Below are 15,428 nucleotides of genomic sequence, written 5' to 3' on the forward strand. Positions count from 1 at the left end.
CAATGGACATTTTCCAGTTTCAAGGACACCTGGGGGAAACTGATGTATAAAACACTGGGAACTGGAAATCCCCAAAATGCAGGAGGGAGAGGGGGGGAATCATTTAAAGGAATGGAAAAACTCTAATAAAAGAAAGAAAGAGGGGAAGAGAAAGTTTTTAGCAGTCAGACAGAGGTAAGGACAGATTTCTAACTAAAGAGTAAACAAGGTAATTTTATTGTCCTTGATGTTTGAAAAGCACCCTACTTTAGAGAGAAGATATCCACCATATCCGTTCTTCACTATATATGTTTCTCTTCTTACATTGTTTTATAAAAGAAAAATACAGGAAAGTAATTCTTCAAAGAATTCCGAGATTTCTTAATTGTCTGTTAACTGTATTGGCATACATCCATGGAGAATACATACATGTATCTAAACACTGCGATGAAGAAAGTGTCGGGCATTTATTCCCTTTTCATAAAATCATCTCAGTTTTACTTATCAGGGAGGTTCACATCATTCTGCACCACAAAGAACAGAAGGCAGACACTGCTTCAGACTAACACTTTAATCAGAAATTTTGTTTTTAAATGTAAATTACAATCACTAATACACCTGCAAGTGCTTACCACATTTGTTCAACTAAGTATTATACGTACGCATATACAGCATAGGTCAGTTTAAAACAATCACAGTACCTCTTAGTGCAATCTGCAAAAGGAGAAAGATCTTGGACCCACTTTGTGGAAATAAATATCAAGTGACAAAAAAAGATTTAGCGATTTTAGTTATGTATATTCAATGAAGTTCATGCACGCGCCAGAGTAAAAAGAATTAGAGCTCTTCCTTGTAATAGCCAAGTTTTGCTAGTGACATCTCTCTTCTCAGCTGCATAACTTCCCAGAACATCTGATCCACTAAAAAAAAAAAAAGACAGAAATATCATTAAACACACTGAATTCATATTTTATTTCAACTGATGTATACAGGTTGCCTCACTGTACATCAGTTTAGGGGAACTTCAGAAGTAACAAACATCTTGTAAAACCAGAATTAATATGGGTGAGGTCTATTTGTGCTTGGTTGTGACAAAAATTGTTATTTATTTTTAAAATTCTCTATCATGGTCCTATAAAAAATTCCCAAAATTTTAGATGATTTCTTTTTAAACTGGAGAACAAAAATACATCAGTACTTCTTGTCAGCTTCAATTAATTGCTGTTTCTCATTTTAATTGCCGTTTCTCATTTTAATTGCCCTGCCCCTTAACTCATTTTCTGTAAAATTAAAAGATTGCAAGAAGGAAAAAGTAGAACTTGATGGATAAGAATTGTTTCATCACAGAATCTGTAATTTTTCCATTTGTAATCTTTCTTCCTCCCTTTTTTCTACCAGTAACCTGCCAGCAACAATAAACTAGAGAGGAAAAAGATCTTCTTTAAATCTCATCTGTATCCGAGTGCATACCTTAAGCTTCTATACACCCAGCAACACGAATCAAAATTGAGTCTATAATCATTCAAGACAAAAATGATCTCCATGCAGTCGTGATCATGATGTAGAATGACTATAAAGATTAACCCGAGCAACAAGCACAAAGTCTTCCCGACCACATTTCAAAAACTGCTTTTGTAAGTGACCTCTGTCTCAAAAATTATATGGTACATGAGCAGAAATACAAGCAATGCATTATGCAGACAATTATCATGAGTGTCTACGTTCTTCTAAAGCTATTGTTAAAATATTTACATAAAGCTACAAATGCAAATTCAATGTTTTTAATGGTAAAGATGACAATTGAGCTGAAACACCAAACTCAAGTTTTTTCAAAGCTTCTTGTGAAGAATAAGTAATTCTGATAATGTTGAAAATATTTCATTATTTGATGGAAAAAATATTAACTTAATTTCTTTATCTCAATAGCAAAATAAACAGGTTTTAGTTGAAACTATATAGGTCCTTTTGATCAAAGTAAAAGCCTTTTAACTATAAATTACAACTTAAATAACACGTTTTCAAGATCTTCTGCAATGCTAGTACATCAGTAAAAATTACCACCATCTGAAGGTTTCATTAAATATAATTTAGTGTATGAAATAGGTGAATTTCTGGTGAATTCCATGAAAACAATTCTCTTTGACAAGGAAAGTTAACAGCATAATATTTTGTAAAGAACAGTCTTCTCTATCACCTCAGGAATATTTCAGGTTAGAAGCGGAAACAAGAGATTTAGGTGTAGCTGAAGTACTGAGCTCTTGATATTGGGAAACATCAAGAGAGATCACTATAGGTAAGGTAGATCAAAGTGGGGCTAATTCTAGCCAAATTCTGGAGGAAGCCAATCCACACAGACTCAAAGACTGGAAAAATGAAAAGCACAGACATCCATAAACATCACAATGCTGTTTTACTCCAATTTTAGAAATGCAACTGAAAAAAAAATTAAATTTAAAAAGTGACAGCAGTTTTTTAAACTAATTATTGACATGGGGCTAGTGACACTTTTTCTGCTATCTGTGCTTCGCAAATCCAGGAGCCTACGTGATATGGTCTGTTTCAAAAAAAACCTTGGAGCGAAGGCTGTTGGGCAATATTCTTTGACCTGGACAGGAAATACAATTACATCAATTGTGTACAGTTTAAATGCAATCAAATCATCATCATTTTCTTCTATAGTGATGAACAATTACAGTATGGTTTCTTGTTTATTTTTTTACAATGTAACCCAAAATATTGTCAACCTTGCCAGTTCTCCCTGAAAGAAAGGGAGACACAAGAAAGGCTGTTTGAATTCTCAATGCACGAAATGAGAAGACACACCGAAATACCAAGTGAAAGGAGAAAAAATAGCCCAGATCAAACCAAACTTAAGGGTTTTTTGGTCTAAAATACCTCAATATTCTGTTACAGAGTCTTTATTTTTAAATACTGTGTGGAAAAAACTGTGACTAACTTCCCTCATTACAGAATTTTTCATAACATTTCTTATTGAATAACATAAGGGGGTTTTAGATGGCCTAAAAATCATGGCTTTTTAATTTGCTGCTGCTGTTAAAAAAAAAACTTCACTGGAGAGTGGGATATCACCGAATTCTTGGAATGACAACAACGACTACCACCAGATAGCTTTCCTGTAATGTCAAGTCACTGCTGTTGTGCGCAGATACCAAGGTTTCAGGCGCATGCACTATGTAAACTTCTATTTATATATGCCAAATACAGTTTCTTACTCACCATCTTGCTGCTTCAACAGTCCTTGCTGGATGTATCGAATATATGTAAAGAAGTTACACACAGAAGTGATCTGAACCCATATAAAAATAATGGTGGTTAATCATTGTGTATAATGGTATGGAAAAATAACTAAATAACTACTACTCAAAATGAAATCACAGTAAATCTACTTACCCTGTAACGACAGAAAGGAGAAATGTAGTAATAACTGCTTGAATCTCCTAATTTGATTCTATGCTTGCATGACTTACTTTGTCCACTGAGAGCACATTTCCTACAAAATATAAAGTTTGCATGATTTAATAAACAAATCTGCCATTAATGTCTAAACACCTGCATGTGTTTAAGGTGTTAATGTAATTGCTTCATATTGGCACAGATACCCAAGTGTCTACCTTCATTTTACAAGTTGTAATTATTACATTATGTTGTCAACTATTTTAGTTCTACAAGGCCTAATTTTGCTTCAAGACCAGTGCACCATGATGCATTTCTGATTTTTAAAGCTTTCTTCAGCTCTGGTCATGTACTTCCATACTCACTAATTCAAGCTGGCTTGACAACTGTGGAACAGTGGGATTTCTTTAACTCTTCATATGTGAAATAAACACTGTTCAAATTATCAGTTGATGCCACCATTTAAACAAATTTTTTTAAAATTCTGCTTGATGTTGCATTTCATCATAAAAAAATATCAGCCCTGCAGAACAGCAGACAATTCTCTGAAGCCTCTTTCAGATGCATTTTAAGAACAGCTTTGTATATATGCCCAAATTGAAATTGTATTTTATAGTAAGAGTATAAAATAATTTGAGACAAAAGAAAACAGGCTGTCTGGCAGTAATTCTTCCCATTACCATTATAAAAACTGATAGTAAAATAATCAAGTTTACTACTTCTGTTGTATTGCAGTAGTCACCACAAACTCTTCCCAAAAAACAATTCCAGAAAAGGCAAAGAATTTTTAAAAATTTCCTCCAACATTCTTTAGAAAAAGAAGGCTTGAATATCTTGAAGAAACTGCTATTAATACAATCTTAATAAATGTAAATAAAATGGGAATTTAATTTATTTGTAATTTCTATATTGCAGCATCTCAGACGATCTGGGTTGTCATGGCATCCACTGTTTCATTGATTTTAAAAGCTGATGGCTCTTCTCCCTTCCATTTCTACCTCTTGAAATGAGGGCATCTAAGAACAAGCAGCCTTTCAAAAGTGAAACAAAAATTACTAGGCTTCTGAGGTTCTAAACAGTGGCTCAGAGACCCTTTTAAATAGCTTGCAGCTGGCCCACAGAACCACATAAGCCAGGAGAAAATTGAAGAGCGTATATGATTTTCCATAGCAATTTATGAGGACTGACAACAGTCCATTGATTCAAGAAATCCTACAGTAGCTGAAGCAAGCTGATTGCAATTTCAGTCAAGCTTTTGTGAGAAGACAGACAGCCTTTCAATGCTAGGAAAATAAAGCCCTTTTTTCCTTCTAGCTATAGAATTACCTTCTATATGTTATCTTCCATCACACCAGGTTAAATGCTGGCATGACAGTTACTACTAATGACTCGGTTCTGCGCTGTACAGCACACATGCAGCTTAGCACTTTGTTCCCCATGGGGACAATTATTCGAATCCTGTGGGGAAACCCAGCTGTCTTACGTTAAGGCAGCACTTACTACACAACATCACAGGCACCATTCAATAACTCCTGTATATCAAGAATCTTTCTTCACTATTACCACAGCTCTCTGCCTTCAGCTCCTTGTTTTGCCGTTGGGCTATTACCCACTATTTTATGCCTCTGTTCCCCCATCACCCACGCAACTGTACAATAAAATAATTCCTTTAAAAACATTACTCTAGTTTCTGTTATTATTTATTTACAGTTTGTCTATATTTTGTTACCTACTTAAGAACATGGTTTCAGTAAAAATAGTGCTTTGCACCGTATAAAAATAAAAAATGTGAAACTGCTACTCTGATTCAGTGAAAACTGGAACACCTGTTTCCCATTCAGTGCCAGTAACCATATAGAAAGCAAAGCACATTTGCTGTCAAATTACCCTTAAATACTGCATATTCCTTACCTATTACTTATCTAAAAAGACTACCACAAGAGTTTGTTGCACATGACAGAGGGGAAAAGGGAGAAAGGAGTACGCCCGTCCTTTTGATACACCTAAAGTAACTAAATTACAATTTGTGCATAGTCATCTCAAAACAATAATCTATACCTAGCCAACTATTTAAGGACTACATAAATTCTAGTTAAAAATTTACCTAACACTGGAGAAAACAGATTAAAAAAAAACTCATTAAACTTCGGAATGATGCAACTGAGTCTCTTGTTTTTGAGTAAATATTTCATCATGTCAAGACATGGGGAAGTTGCTTGAACCACAATGATTTTAAATCAATTTGCCAATTGCTCTTTAATGACACATGGCTTGTTTCAGTAGCTTCAGGCTGTCCAGATTTTCTACTGCGTTCATGGAACACAGCTCACAGTGGTGTGTCTTGGATTTGAAATCACCACCCCTTGAATAGCTGCATTATTGGTGGTGGGCCCTTCTGATGATAGGGTTACAGCTCAAAGAGCGTGTTTTCTGGAGACAGGAGTAAGCTAAAGAATATATAAATGTCTGAATTTTTTAGGCTTTTTAGAAAGAATCAAACACTAAGTAATAAAACACAATTTTCATTTTATACAGCTTCTTTAAAGAGGATGTAAAAAATTTTGAAATTTGAAAATGTATTTTCTCTTCCACTCAAAAATAGAGAAAAAAACAAAAAATAAAACCAATAGTGATGAAAAAGAAAAAAGATCTTAAGAGTCAGATGAAAGAAAATTTGCATCAAAATGTTATCAGAAAATTGAGCTCCAACAATACAAATATTACTGAGTGAATTGTCAACTTGTCCAAAAGTTATCCAACAGCAAAGTCAAGGCTTTCTCAAGATTCAGAAGGCTCCAGATTAACACTGACCTTGCTTGCTCAACCCTGACATACACTAAAGCACACTACAAATGCCTGCCTTCTCCTCCACATCGATCATAGCCCCAGTGCCTCAGGCAAGTCCCTTCCACCTAACTTCAATGTCTATATCAGTACCTGACAAGTCTTGCTTCAGATACCTCTAGGACCACTCCAAAATTTCTAAAATAATCTTCCTGCTATTCAACCATACTTCCTGCTTTAAGTTCAAGCTCGCCTTCATTCCCACTTCATTACATTCCTCCTGCTCAAATTCAGCAGATTAAATCTATTTATCTCCTCTCAAATCCTTCAGCTACCTTTGTCAGTGTGCTATGTACATCCTAAATTTCTTACGCCACAAATATTCTAGAGGTAGAGTATTCAGCCTGTGCTACTTCAATACCTATTTCTTTCCTGACACTTCCCAGGTGACAGCCCCTACTTCAAAAGCATCTGTTTTAAGCATCACGATGGTCTTCCTCAAGGAAGTGAACGTTACTTTTGCGGTCAATGCATCATAAGTGAAGTAAACAGCTCTTTCAAAAAGGGAATTTGTCTTAAAGGTTTGTTCTATATTAGTCTTTTTTAAAGATTAATTTACTAGTTGCTTACTTGCCACATAAAAATTTGTAACAGCAATTTTAAAGTCTTAGATTTTAGGAAATAAAGTTCAAGATGCACAAATTTGACTGAGGTGATCAGCTGATAGCCGTTTTCTCAATCCCAGAGTTATCTCAAATAAGTCAAGATTCCCCCTCTGTCTGTTAGCTTAACATACTTTGGTCCCCCACATTCAACTGCAGAAGCTTTCACAAATCGAACAGGTTGCAAGCCAACAGGTTCAATGCTCAGAGTGTTGTTTTCAACAGCTTCCAGAACAGCTGAGGCCAACTGCAAGAGAAATTTAGAAAGCAGTTAAAAACAGCTCTGCATTATCCATTGCCTCAAAGCAGTGACATATTTCTTCCTCTGTAAAGTTAGGAACACCGAAAAAACTCAACTTGCCAAACAGAAATTCAATTACAAATGAGATTTTGCTCTAATCGTGAGCAAGAGGCCCAATTTCCAGGCTCCTGTTCAAATTCTGCCCTCCAAATAACCCTGCCCTCCCTGAGGCAAGATAACTGCCTTTACAGCCAGGAATGTAGTCAAGCATGTTTAAAATGCTAACTGTATTTTCAGTCATCCCTCATAAGCCCAAACAGCATATACATTTGCACATGTAGTGTTCTTGTCAGAGACTGGATATGATAGAAACTTTATTTTAAAAAAATTGCTCTAATTTTATCATGTTCTAAGGAAACACAAAATGATGCAGCACGCCTTCTTATCTCACAGAAACCAAGTAAATATTATGTCACTGTTTTTCAGCTAAAGATAGCTTTAGAAAGGTGTCCAAACAAGCAAGACTGAACAATATACAGAAAAGTCAACATATATAGAAAAGCCAGCTGCAACTTTCAAACACTAGTCTAGTTAAAACATCATCTTCATGAAACGATGTGCAACTTTCCTCAGGCTATTTATGCTAATTCTTTATAAACACACAATCATAAGACAGTAGAAATATTCTCATTTTGCTTGATTGGACCCAACACTTGCCCAAGACTACTGTTTAAATATGGACAAGGAATAGCCATTACTTGATTTAAAAGAAGATGCAATTTACGTTATTAGTGAAATAATTTTGTGACAAGGTTCCTTCCCACCGGGCAATAAAGATATTTTTCTATTGTACTTTGAATATTTTAAAAACAGAATGTTACTATTAAAGTAGTTCATATGACATGCTCTTTCTCTGCCATCTCCCAAAAGCAAAACAAAACACTACACATATACACAAGAGGCTACTGAGAGTTAATGTAATACTTCAATCATCCTAATAACTGCATTCCCAATTATTCAAAAGCACAATACCTGTGTAGTTTATTGTTTGGTTTAACTGCACATTAGTTTATTGATATTCAAGTGAAAACAGAAGTTAGTGACAATACCCAGCATTTCCAAACAATAACTGATACAACTGACAAGGGCTAGAAGCCTCATTCTTTCCTTAAGAGGAAATACAAATCTACAGTAATTATGTCATCACTGAAGCAGAAAAAAAACAAAATCAAATTGCTGGGAAAGACAACAGGATGGCCTACTTACACATACTGCAGAAGCAATTTAATTCCCATAGTAATCAAGTAAACCTTTTAGTGGGAGAGGTTCCTATGATAGTGTACACCAACCATAATGAACTGGTATACCATTAACTAAAAGATCATGCATGCTTATGGCCGGCAAGTAACAGTTGATTAAAAGCATGGGAAAAGACCATAACACCACATGAAAACAACAGATAAGCATTATGAAGAAAACAGAGCATTTTCCATGTGAGGTGTTTCATTTTATTGTGAAAAAAAATATCAAGTCTGAGGGCTTTAAAATTTGTTATTCTTATTTTAATAAAGATCTAAGAATATGGTCCCTTTTTCCCAGAGACTGATACCACAACTACAGCCTGTAAATGCTGCTTAAAAACAGAAACAAAGCAAAGCATCTGGAATCAGCGGAATCAGATCCACATTATTCCCAGGATGGGTAAAACTCTGGTCTTTCCTCTATGAGTGTGCGGGAATAGCACAAGGAAAAAAGTCTCAAAATTTGTTTCATCTAAAACCATATTCCCTAACTGCCCCTGTTGAATCACATCAAATCCCTACGTCTAATTCTTGTAACTCAAACCTCTCCAAGAAAATGCTCAGACTGCTTGCAGCCTGCTCAGAGAGAAAACTGGTCCACAAAATTAATTATATTGGTCACTACTGCCCCCTATATAAACAAGAGACAGTGACAAGACACTATTTCTACAGAACAGTATCTCTGAAGTATCAGGAAAAACATCACCATCCATTCCTACAAACATCAAATTCTGCCAAACAGGAGTAACATCTGAAAAAGTAGACCTAAAAAGACTGTATCTGGAATAGCATAATGGTGAAGAAAAAAAAAATTATCATTTCAATATTCCAGACTAAACTTCAGCAATTCACTGTAAGCTGTTACATTCTAATGAAAGAAAAAATGGTTAAACTTCTATGAAAGCATTTTTAATACAGTCTATTGGCTTCATGTAACATATTTGTTAGTGACCACATTTAGACTATTTCCATTACCTCACTTTTTGAGAAGGTTAAACATGGAAAAATATCTTCCCGATAAATTTTGTCCAAGAAAGGACATGTTCTGTCCATAGTAGGCTCGTCCTTCCAAGATCTGAATTCATTGTACAAAGACAGGTCAGCCTAGAACATAAAGATTCATGTATTTTAGTACTGCAATTATCACATTACTGTCTATCATTTGCAAATATCCACAGGTAAAAAATGAGCACTAAAACTAAATGCTTTCCATTGCACTGTGAAAGAATGCTACTGTGCCCCAGGTATGAACACCTTCTTAAATCCGCTTTTCTAAGACTGTAAATATAAGCAAATCGAAACATATAATTTTCAAGACACAAATGTAACGCATTCACTGGTCACCACACCAGCAGGGACAAGCTAATTACTTCTCCCCCATTTCCTAGGCTTCCAGGATAGCTTTGAAAAATTTAACTGATTGTTCAGCAGAAAAAAGCCAAAAATTAATTTTCTTCTTGATGCATTTTCATTACAGCATTTTAGTCCATCTCCATTTCTGTGATTACAGAAAAGCAGACTAATCTAAAGAAAACCACTGCAATCCTAGACATCTTTATGTTCACCCTGCATCTGAATAGAACACACTGCTATCTGAACACTAAAAGAAAACTGACACTTAAACACTAAATATACTAACACGGGAAAGCAGGAATTCAAGACACAAATCAATTAAAACTATACTCTTATTCTTCATTTTTCATCTTTATGTCTAAACTCTATGCTACATCAGGAAGGCAAGGATATTCACTGGGCATGATTTAGAATCACAGAATCATTTTAGTTGGAAGCGACCTTTAAGATCACCAAGTCCAACCGTTAACCTAACACTGCCAAATTACCACTAAACCACGTCCCTCACCACCACATCTACCTGTCTTTTAAGTACCTCCAGGGATGGCGACTCAACCACTTCCTTGGGCAGCCTCTTCCAATGCTTGACAACCTTTTCCGTGAAGAAATTTCTCCTAATATCCAATCTAAACCTCCCTAGCGCAACTTGAAGCCATTTCTTTTTGTCCTATCACCTGTTACTTGCGAGAAGAGACCAACCCCACCTCGCTACAACCTCCTTTCAGATAGTTGTAGAGAGCGATAAGGTCTCCCCTCAGCCTCCTTTCTCCAGGGTAAACAACCCCAGCTCCCTCAGCTGCTCCTGACAAAACTTGTGCTCTAGGCCCCTCACCAGCTTTGGTGCCCTTCTCTGGACACACTCCAGCACCTGATGTCCCTCCTGTAGCAAGGGGCTCAAAACTGAGCACCCCATGGTGCGGCCTCACCAGTGTTGAGTTACAATCACCCCCCTAATCCTGCCAGCCACACTATTTCTGATACAGGCTAGGATGCTATTGGATGCCTTGGCCACCTGGGCACACTGCTGGCTCATATTCAGCCAGCAGACGATCAACACCCCCAGGTCCTTTCCAGCCACTCTTCCCCAAGCCTATAGTGCTGCATGGGGTTGTTGTGACCCAAGTGCAGGACCCAGCACTTGGCCTTAGTGAACCTCATACCACTGGCCTCGGTCCACCAATCCAGCCTGTCCAGATCCCTCTGTAAAGCCATCCTACCCTCAAGCAGATCAACACTCCCACCCAATTTGGTGTTGTCTGCAAACTTTCTGAGCATGCATTCGATCCCCTTGTCCAGATCACTGATAAAGACATTAAAGAGAACCAGCCCAAATACTGAGCCCTGGGGAACACCACTTATGACCAGCCACCAACTGGATTTAACTCCATCTACGACAACTCTTTGGGCCCAGCTACCCAGACAATTTTTAACCTAGCAAAGTGTACACCCATCCAAGACACAAGCAGCCAGTTTCTCCAGGAGAATGCTGTGGGAAATGGTGTCAAAAACTTTACTAAAGTTTAAGTAGACAACATCCACGGCCCTTCCCTCTTCCATTAAGCAGGTCATTTATGAGCCTGCTTCCCCACAGCTCTTCTAGTCAATGAGAAATACTAAAACAACCCATTAAATCACGCTAGGAGTAAGCATGCTCTGTGTTAGGAAGAGATGGTTTTGTCTGCTTTGAAAACAGCTTGTCATTTCCACATCAAGATCAGTTTAGAAGTAGGAAGACACCTATCCAGTCTGGTGTTTGGAAGACTGGTTCTGGACCACTATTAAAAATCCACATTTGCTTTATGGGACCTGTCACATGGGCTGGCTACCCACTAACAGCTGGAGCACACTGAGGTACTCACAGGGCACATCATCTGGTTTAGGGTTACTTGAGAAGGATCCTGTGCATGGGCACCAACACTGCTCCAAGACGTGAACCAAGCAGAGTGGGGATAAGTGCTTCCGACACATAGCCCTCATCCAACGTGAAAGACTAATGCCAGCCCCCAATGGGATATGCAACACCACCATCCTGGTCTTCTGATGCAACACCATCCTCAGACTGGTTTTGACATTCTGCTAACACACACATCAGCACCTTTCCCCTCCAACTGGTTGTTAAATCCCTTTCTTGTACTATCGCAGACCTATATTCCCAAAACCCAAACCTAAAGCTATAGGAAGGGATGTATGCTGCAAGCCATAAAATTTAAAATTTTGTAATATTAAAAACAAATGAAAGAGGGAAAACAACAGATGTTAAAAATTAAAATAATTTAATTTTATTCCTATTAAAAACAGCAGTACACTGCTTTGAACTAACCTCTTTCAGTGTTTTGTTCTTTCCCCATGCATTACCCCTCCCCTGAGCTCCCAGCACTTTGCCGTTTTTCTACATATATATTTTGGGGACTTCTTTTGTCGTTTTTTTTTTCTTGAAAAAGAACCTACAAAAATTAGACTGGCAAACTTGTTTTCCATTAGAGCTACTTGCCTTACACTCAGGTACAATCAGGAACAACCATCTTAATTAAGCTAGTCTATAGATGTTGTGGTTGCTAAGCCACCAACCTCATTGTACAAATGAAATTCAATAGGTGTAACTTGCTCCCTAAAGGAACATTTCCCATACCCTAAAACTCATCTCAGGTCTGGCTTTAAAATGAATACAATTAAGGGATATCAGAAGAAAAAAAGCCATTTTCAATTTGTACTATATGCTTCTAAAAATCAAGATGCATTTCTTATTAACTCGGTTATTTTCTAGATTTAACTCGATTTCCCCCAAACCTGCAATTTATAAAGAAGCTGCCTTGAAAAAACTGCTCAGTGAATATAGCTTGAGCTCTTCCTTTCCAAACTACACTGTGTTACATGCGTATCTCCTCCCTGCCATTACCTGCATTTTCACTAGATCAAAGGTTTTATTACCTGCAATTAAAGGTACAGCCAATTGTAATAATAATTTCTAGTTACATTTTTAATGTTTTCATTTTACAGTAAAATATAACATCAGAGAAACATTTCAGCTCTTTGCTGATGTGTTTATCAGCATTTACACTGAATGGATGCTACCTGCCTGCCTACCAGGCAGCTATTCAGCTTGGCTAAATCTTGTCAATACCTAAATTAGTTAGATATGTCCACATGCTAGGAAACATTTTTATGGGATGTTGGCACCTTTCTGGCTCCACTGCAATTTAGGGTAGACAGACAGCCATCTAACTGTCTACTTTCCACAAAGAAACTTTAGAGTTGACATGTATTATATCCAGCTTCATCCAACACCTCAAAATGCAAAGCACTGGGTGGTAGACTCTCCATAAGGGTCCAAAGCTATATTCCCCAAACCACAACATCACTACGTACCCCTGAGCAAGAGGCTTCAAAAGCAGGGCTGAGAGTATAAGTCACTGAATATCAGAAGAATGACATACAAAGGGTAACCTAACACAGTGGCAAGAACATTTAGCAAGAAGGGGGCAGAACAAGGGTTTCAGACAGAGGTCTCAGAAATGCAAAAACATTCCCATTAGACCAACAATAAACAAAAGCAGAAAACAAACCCACAAAGCACTGGAGAGCGGAAGCAGTAGGGAAGACACGTCTCCCCTGCTTAAAAAGATGTCCTAACCACCATGCCAGAGGCAGTCTTGCTTTCTTCACCCCATGCTGCACTCCATTAAGTACTCCTGCTCAGAAGAGAGAAAGAAATACTGAAATCACAGTGGGTGGAAAACCTGTGTGTTTCTTACCAATTCCCTGGGCTGTCACTGGAAGAAACCTGTTTTAAGCAGCCTTGATCAACACTGAAGTGTCTCCTTATGCAGCCAACAAAGGAGACTGAACTAAAGAAAAAGTGTCAGGCAGACTGGACCTTCTGCAGCATGTCCTTCACATTCACCACTTTCCACAAGAAATTGAGGCAAACCAGATTTCTCCCCTCTCTCACTCCTGCCTGAAGCTTAAAAATTTCATTGAGTCATGACCTCAGTGTGATGCTTACAAAGTAATTTGATTCCATCCCAGCTCTCCCCTTTTCTGAAGGGCAACAAGGATTCAATTTTAATGAGGAAAACATCCTGGATACCACTGAAAGTGGGCAGGCAGGATGTAAAGCTTGGGTTTTTTGGTGGTTTTTTTTTTTGAAGCCCGAGTATGAAACAGATCTGGAAAAAACCTTTATTTTCTAGATTTATAGTAAAGAAGAGTATAGTATAAATGCACTTAATGATGACTGGCAAAACAAAGTATGAAATTGGCCACTGTGAATCACATTAAAGATCCAGTTAGCCTGTTACCTGTCTGACAATGGCCAGCAGTCACAGAGCTGGCTGCAGAGCAGAGCAAAGACAATGACATGTCTTCATTTTACAGGCTCACAACTTCTAGCAATCTGTAGTTAAAGAAGCTTCCTAAGCTGAATGTCATATCTATCTTCTATATACCTTGACAGCCTTTTCTTTTACCACTTTGCATGACTACATTTTGAACACATTTATATTTTTAATCTTCCTACCTCGTGACAATGAGTTGTAAAGTTTCATTATGTACTGACTGAAAATGATTCTTTTAGCTTCGAGTTTTCCTATTACAAGAAATCTTTAATATTTGTTCACCATTTATCTTCGCCACATCAGCTGTGATTGTATAGATTTTTGTTCTACCTCAAGTCTCCCTCTCTCCCTCTCTACACAGAAATACTTCCATAGGTTTGACCATCTATGTCACACTTCCTCATATTTTCATTATGTCCTTTCAGAGATGAAAATATAGCTGCATGCATAGACACACACATTTACTACATGTTTACACAGCAGTATAATGCTTTTTCTTTTGCTATTTATTCCTTTCCTAACAACTTCTAAAACTCTGTGGGTCTCTGACCATCACTGAGCACTGAATCAGCATATTATTGCTAGCTAAAACACCAGAGTACAGACTGAACTTAAAACTAGCTGCCAAGCTTTGCCAGTCTTAAAAAGACAAGAATGTCTTTAGAAGACAAGAAAGTAATAAAAGGAAATTCACAGAATCACAGAATGGTAGGGGTCGGAAGGGACCTCTGGAGATCATCTAGTCCAAACCCCCTGCCACAGCAGGGTCACCTAGAGCAGGCTGCACAAGGACACGACCAGGCAGGTTTTGAATGTGTCCAGAGTTGGAGACTCCACCACCTCTCTGGGCAGCCTGTGCCAGTGCTCTGCCACCCTCAAAGTAAAGAAGTTCCTCCTCATGTTTAGGTGGAACTTCCTATGCTCAAGTTTGTGCCTGTTACCTCTTGTCCTGTCCCCGGGCACCACTGAAAAGAGCCTGGCCCCATCCTCCTGACACCCACCCTTTATGTATTTATAAGCATTGATAAGATCCCCTCCTCAGTCTTCTTTTTTCCAGGCTGAAAAGACCCAAGTCCTTCAGTATTTCTTCTTAAGAGAGGTGTTCCAGTCCCCTAATCATCTTGGTAGCTCTCTGCTGCACCCTCTCCAGCAGATCCCTGTCCCTCTTGAACCGGAGAGCCCAGAACTGGACACAGTATTCCAGGTGCGGCCTCACCAGGGCAGAGTAGAGGGGGAGGATGACCTCCCTCGACCTGCTGGCCATATTCCTCTTGATACACCCCAGGATGCCATTGGCTTTTTTGGCCACAAGGGCACATTGCTGGCTCATGGTCTTCCTGTTGTCCACCAGGACTCCCAG

General features: G+C 38.0%; 1 protein-coding gene across 5 annotated transcripts in view; it reads right to left on the minus strand.

Annotated features, from left to right (window-relative positions):
• Positions 1-575: 575 nt before the first annotated feature.
• The window catches only part of RAB3IP (RAB3A interacting protein), a 35,113-nt gene continuing 20,260 nt past the window's right edge, over positions 576-15,428 (minus strand). For 3 of the 5 annotated variants that reach the window (XM_063322963.1, XM_063322961.1, XM_063322959.1), the window contains exons 7-11: positions 9,357-9,485; positions 6,974-7,086; positions 3,391-3,490; positions 3,217-3,286; positions 576-899 (exon numbers count right to left, since the gene is read on the minus strand). In XM_063322963.1, the coding sequence (XP_063179033.1) occupies positions 817-899; positions 3,217-3,286; positions 3,391-3,490; positions 6,974-7,086; positions 9,357-9,485 (495 nt within the window). In that variant the 3' untranslated portion in view covers positions 576-816. The remainder of the gene's footprint in view (positions 900-3,216; positions 3,287-3,390; positions 3,491-6,973; positions 7,087-9,356; positions 9,486-15,428) is intronic. The other 2 variants (XM_063322960.1, XM_063322962.1) reach the window with 1 other exon arrangement.

Source organism: Chroicocephalus ridibundus, chromosome 1, assembly GCF_963924245.1.
Source record: "Chroicocephalus ridibundus chromosome 1, bChrRid1.1, whole genome shotgun sequence".
Taxonomy (NCBI): Eukaryota; Metazoa; Chordata; class Aves; order Charadriiformes; family Laridae; genus Chroicocephalus; species Chroicocephalus ridibundus.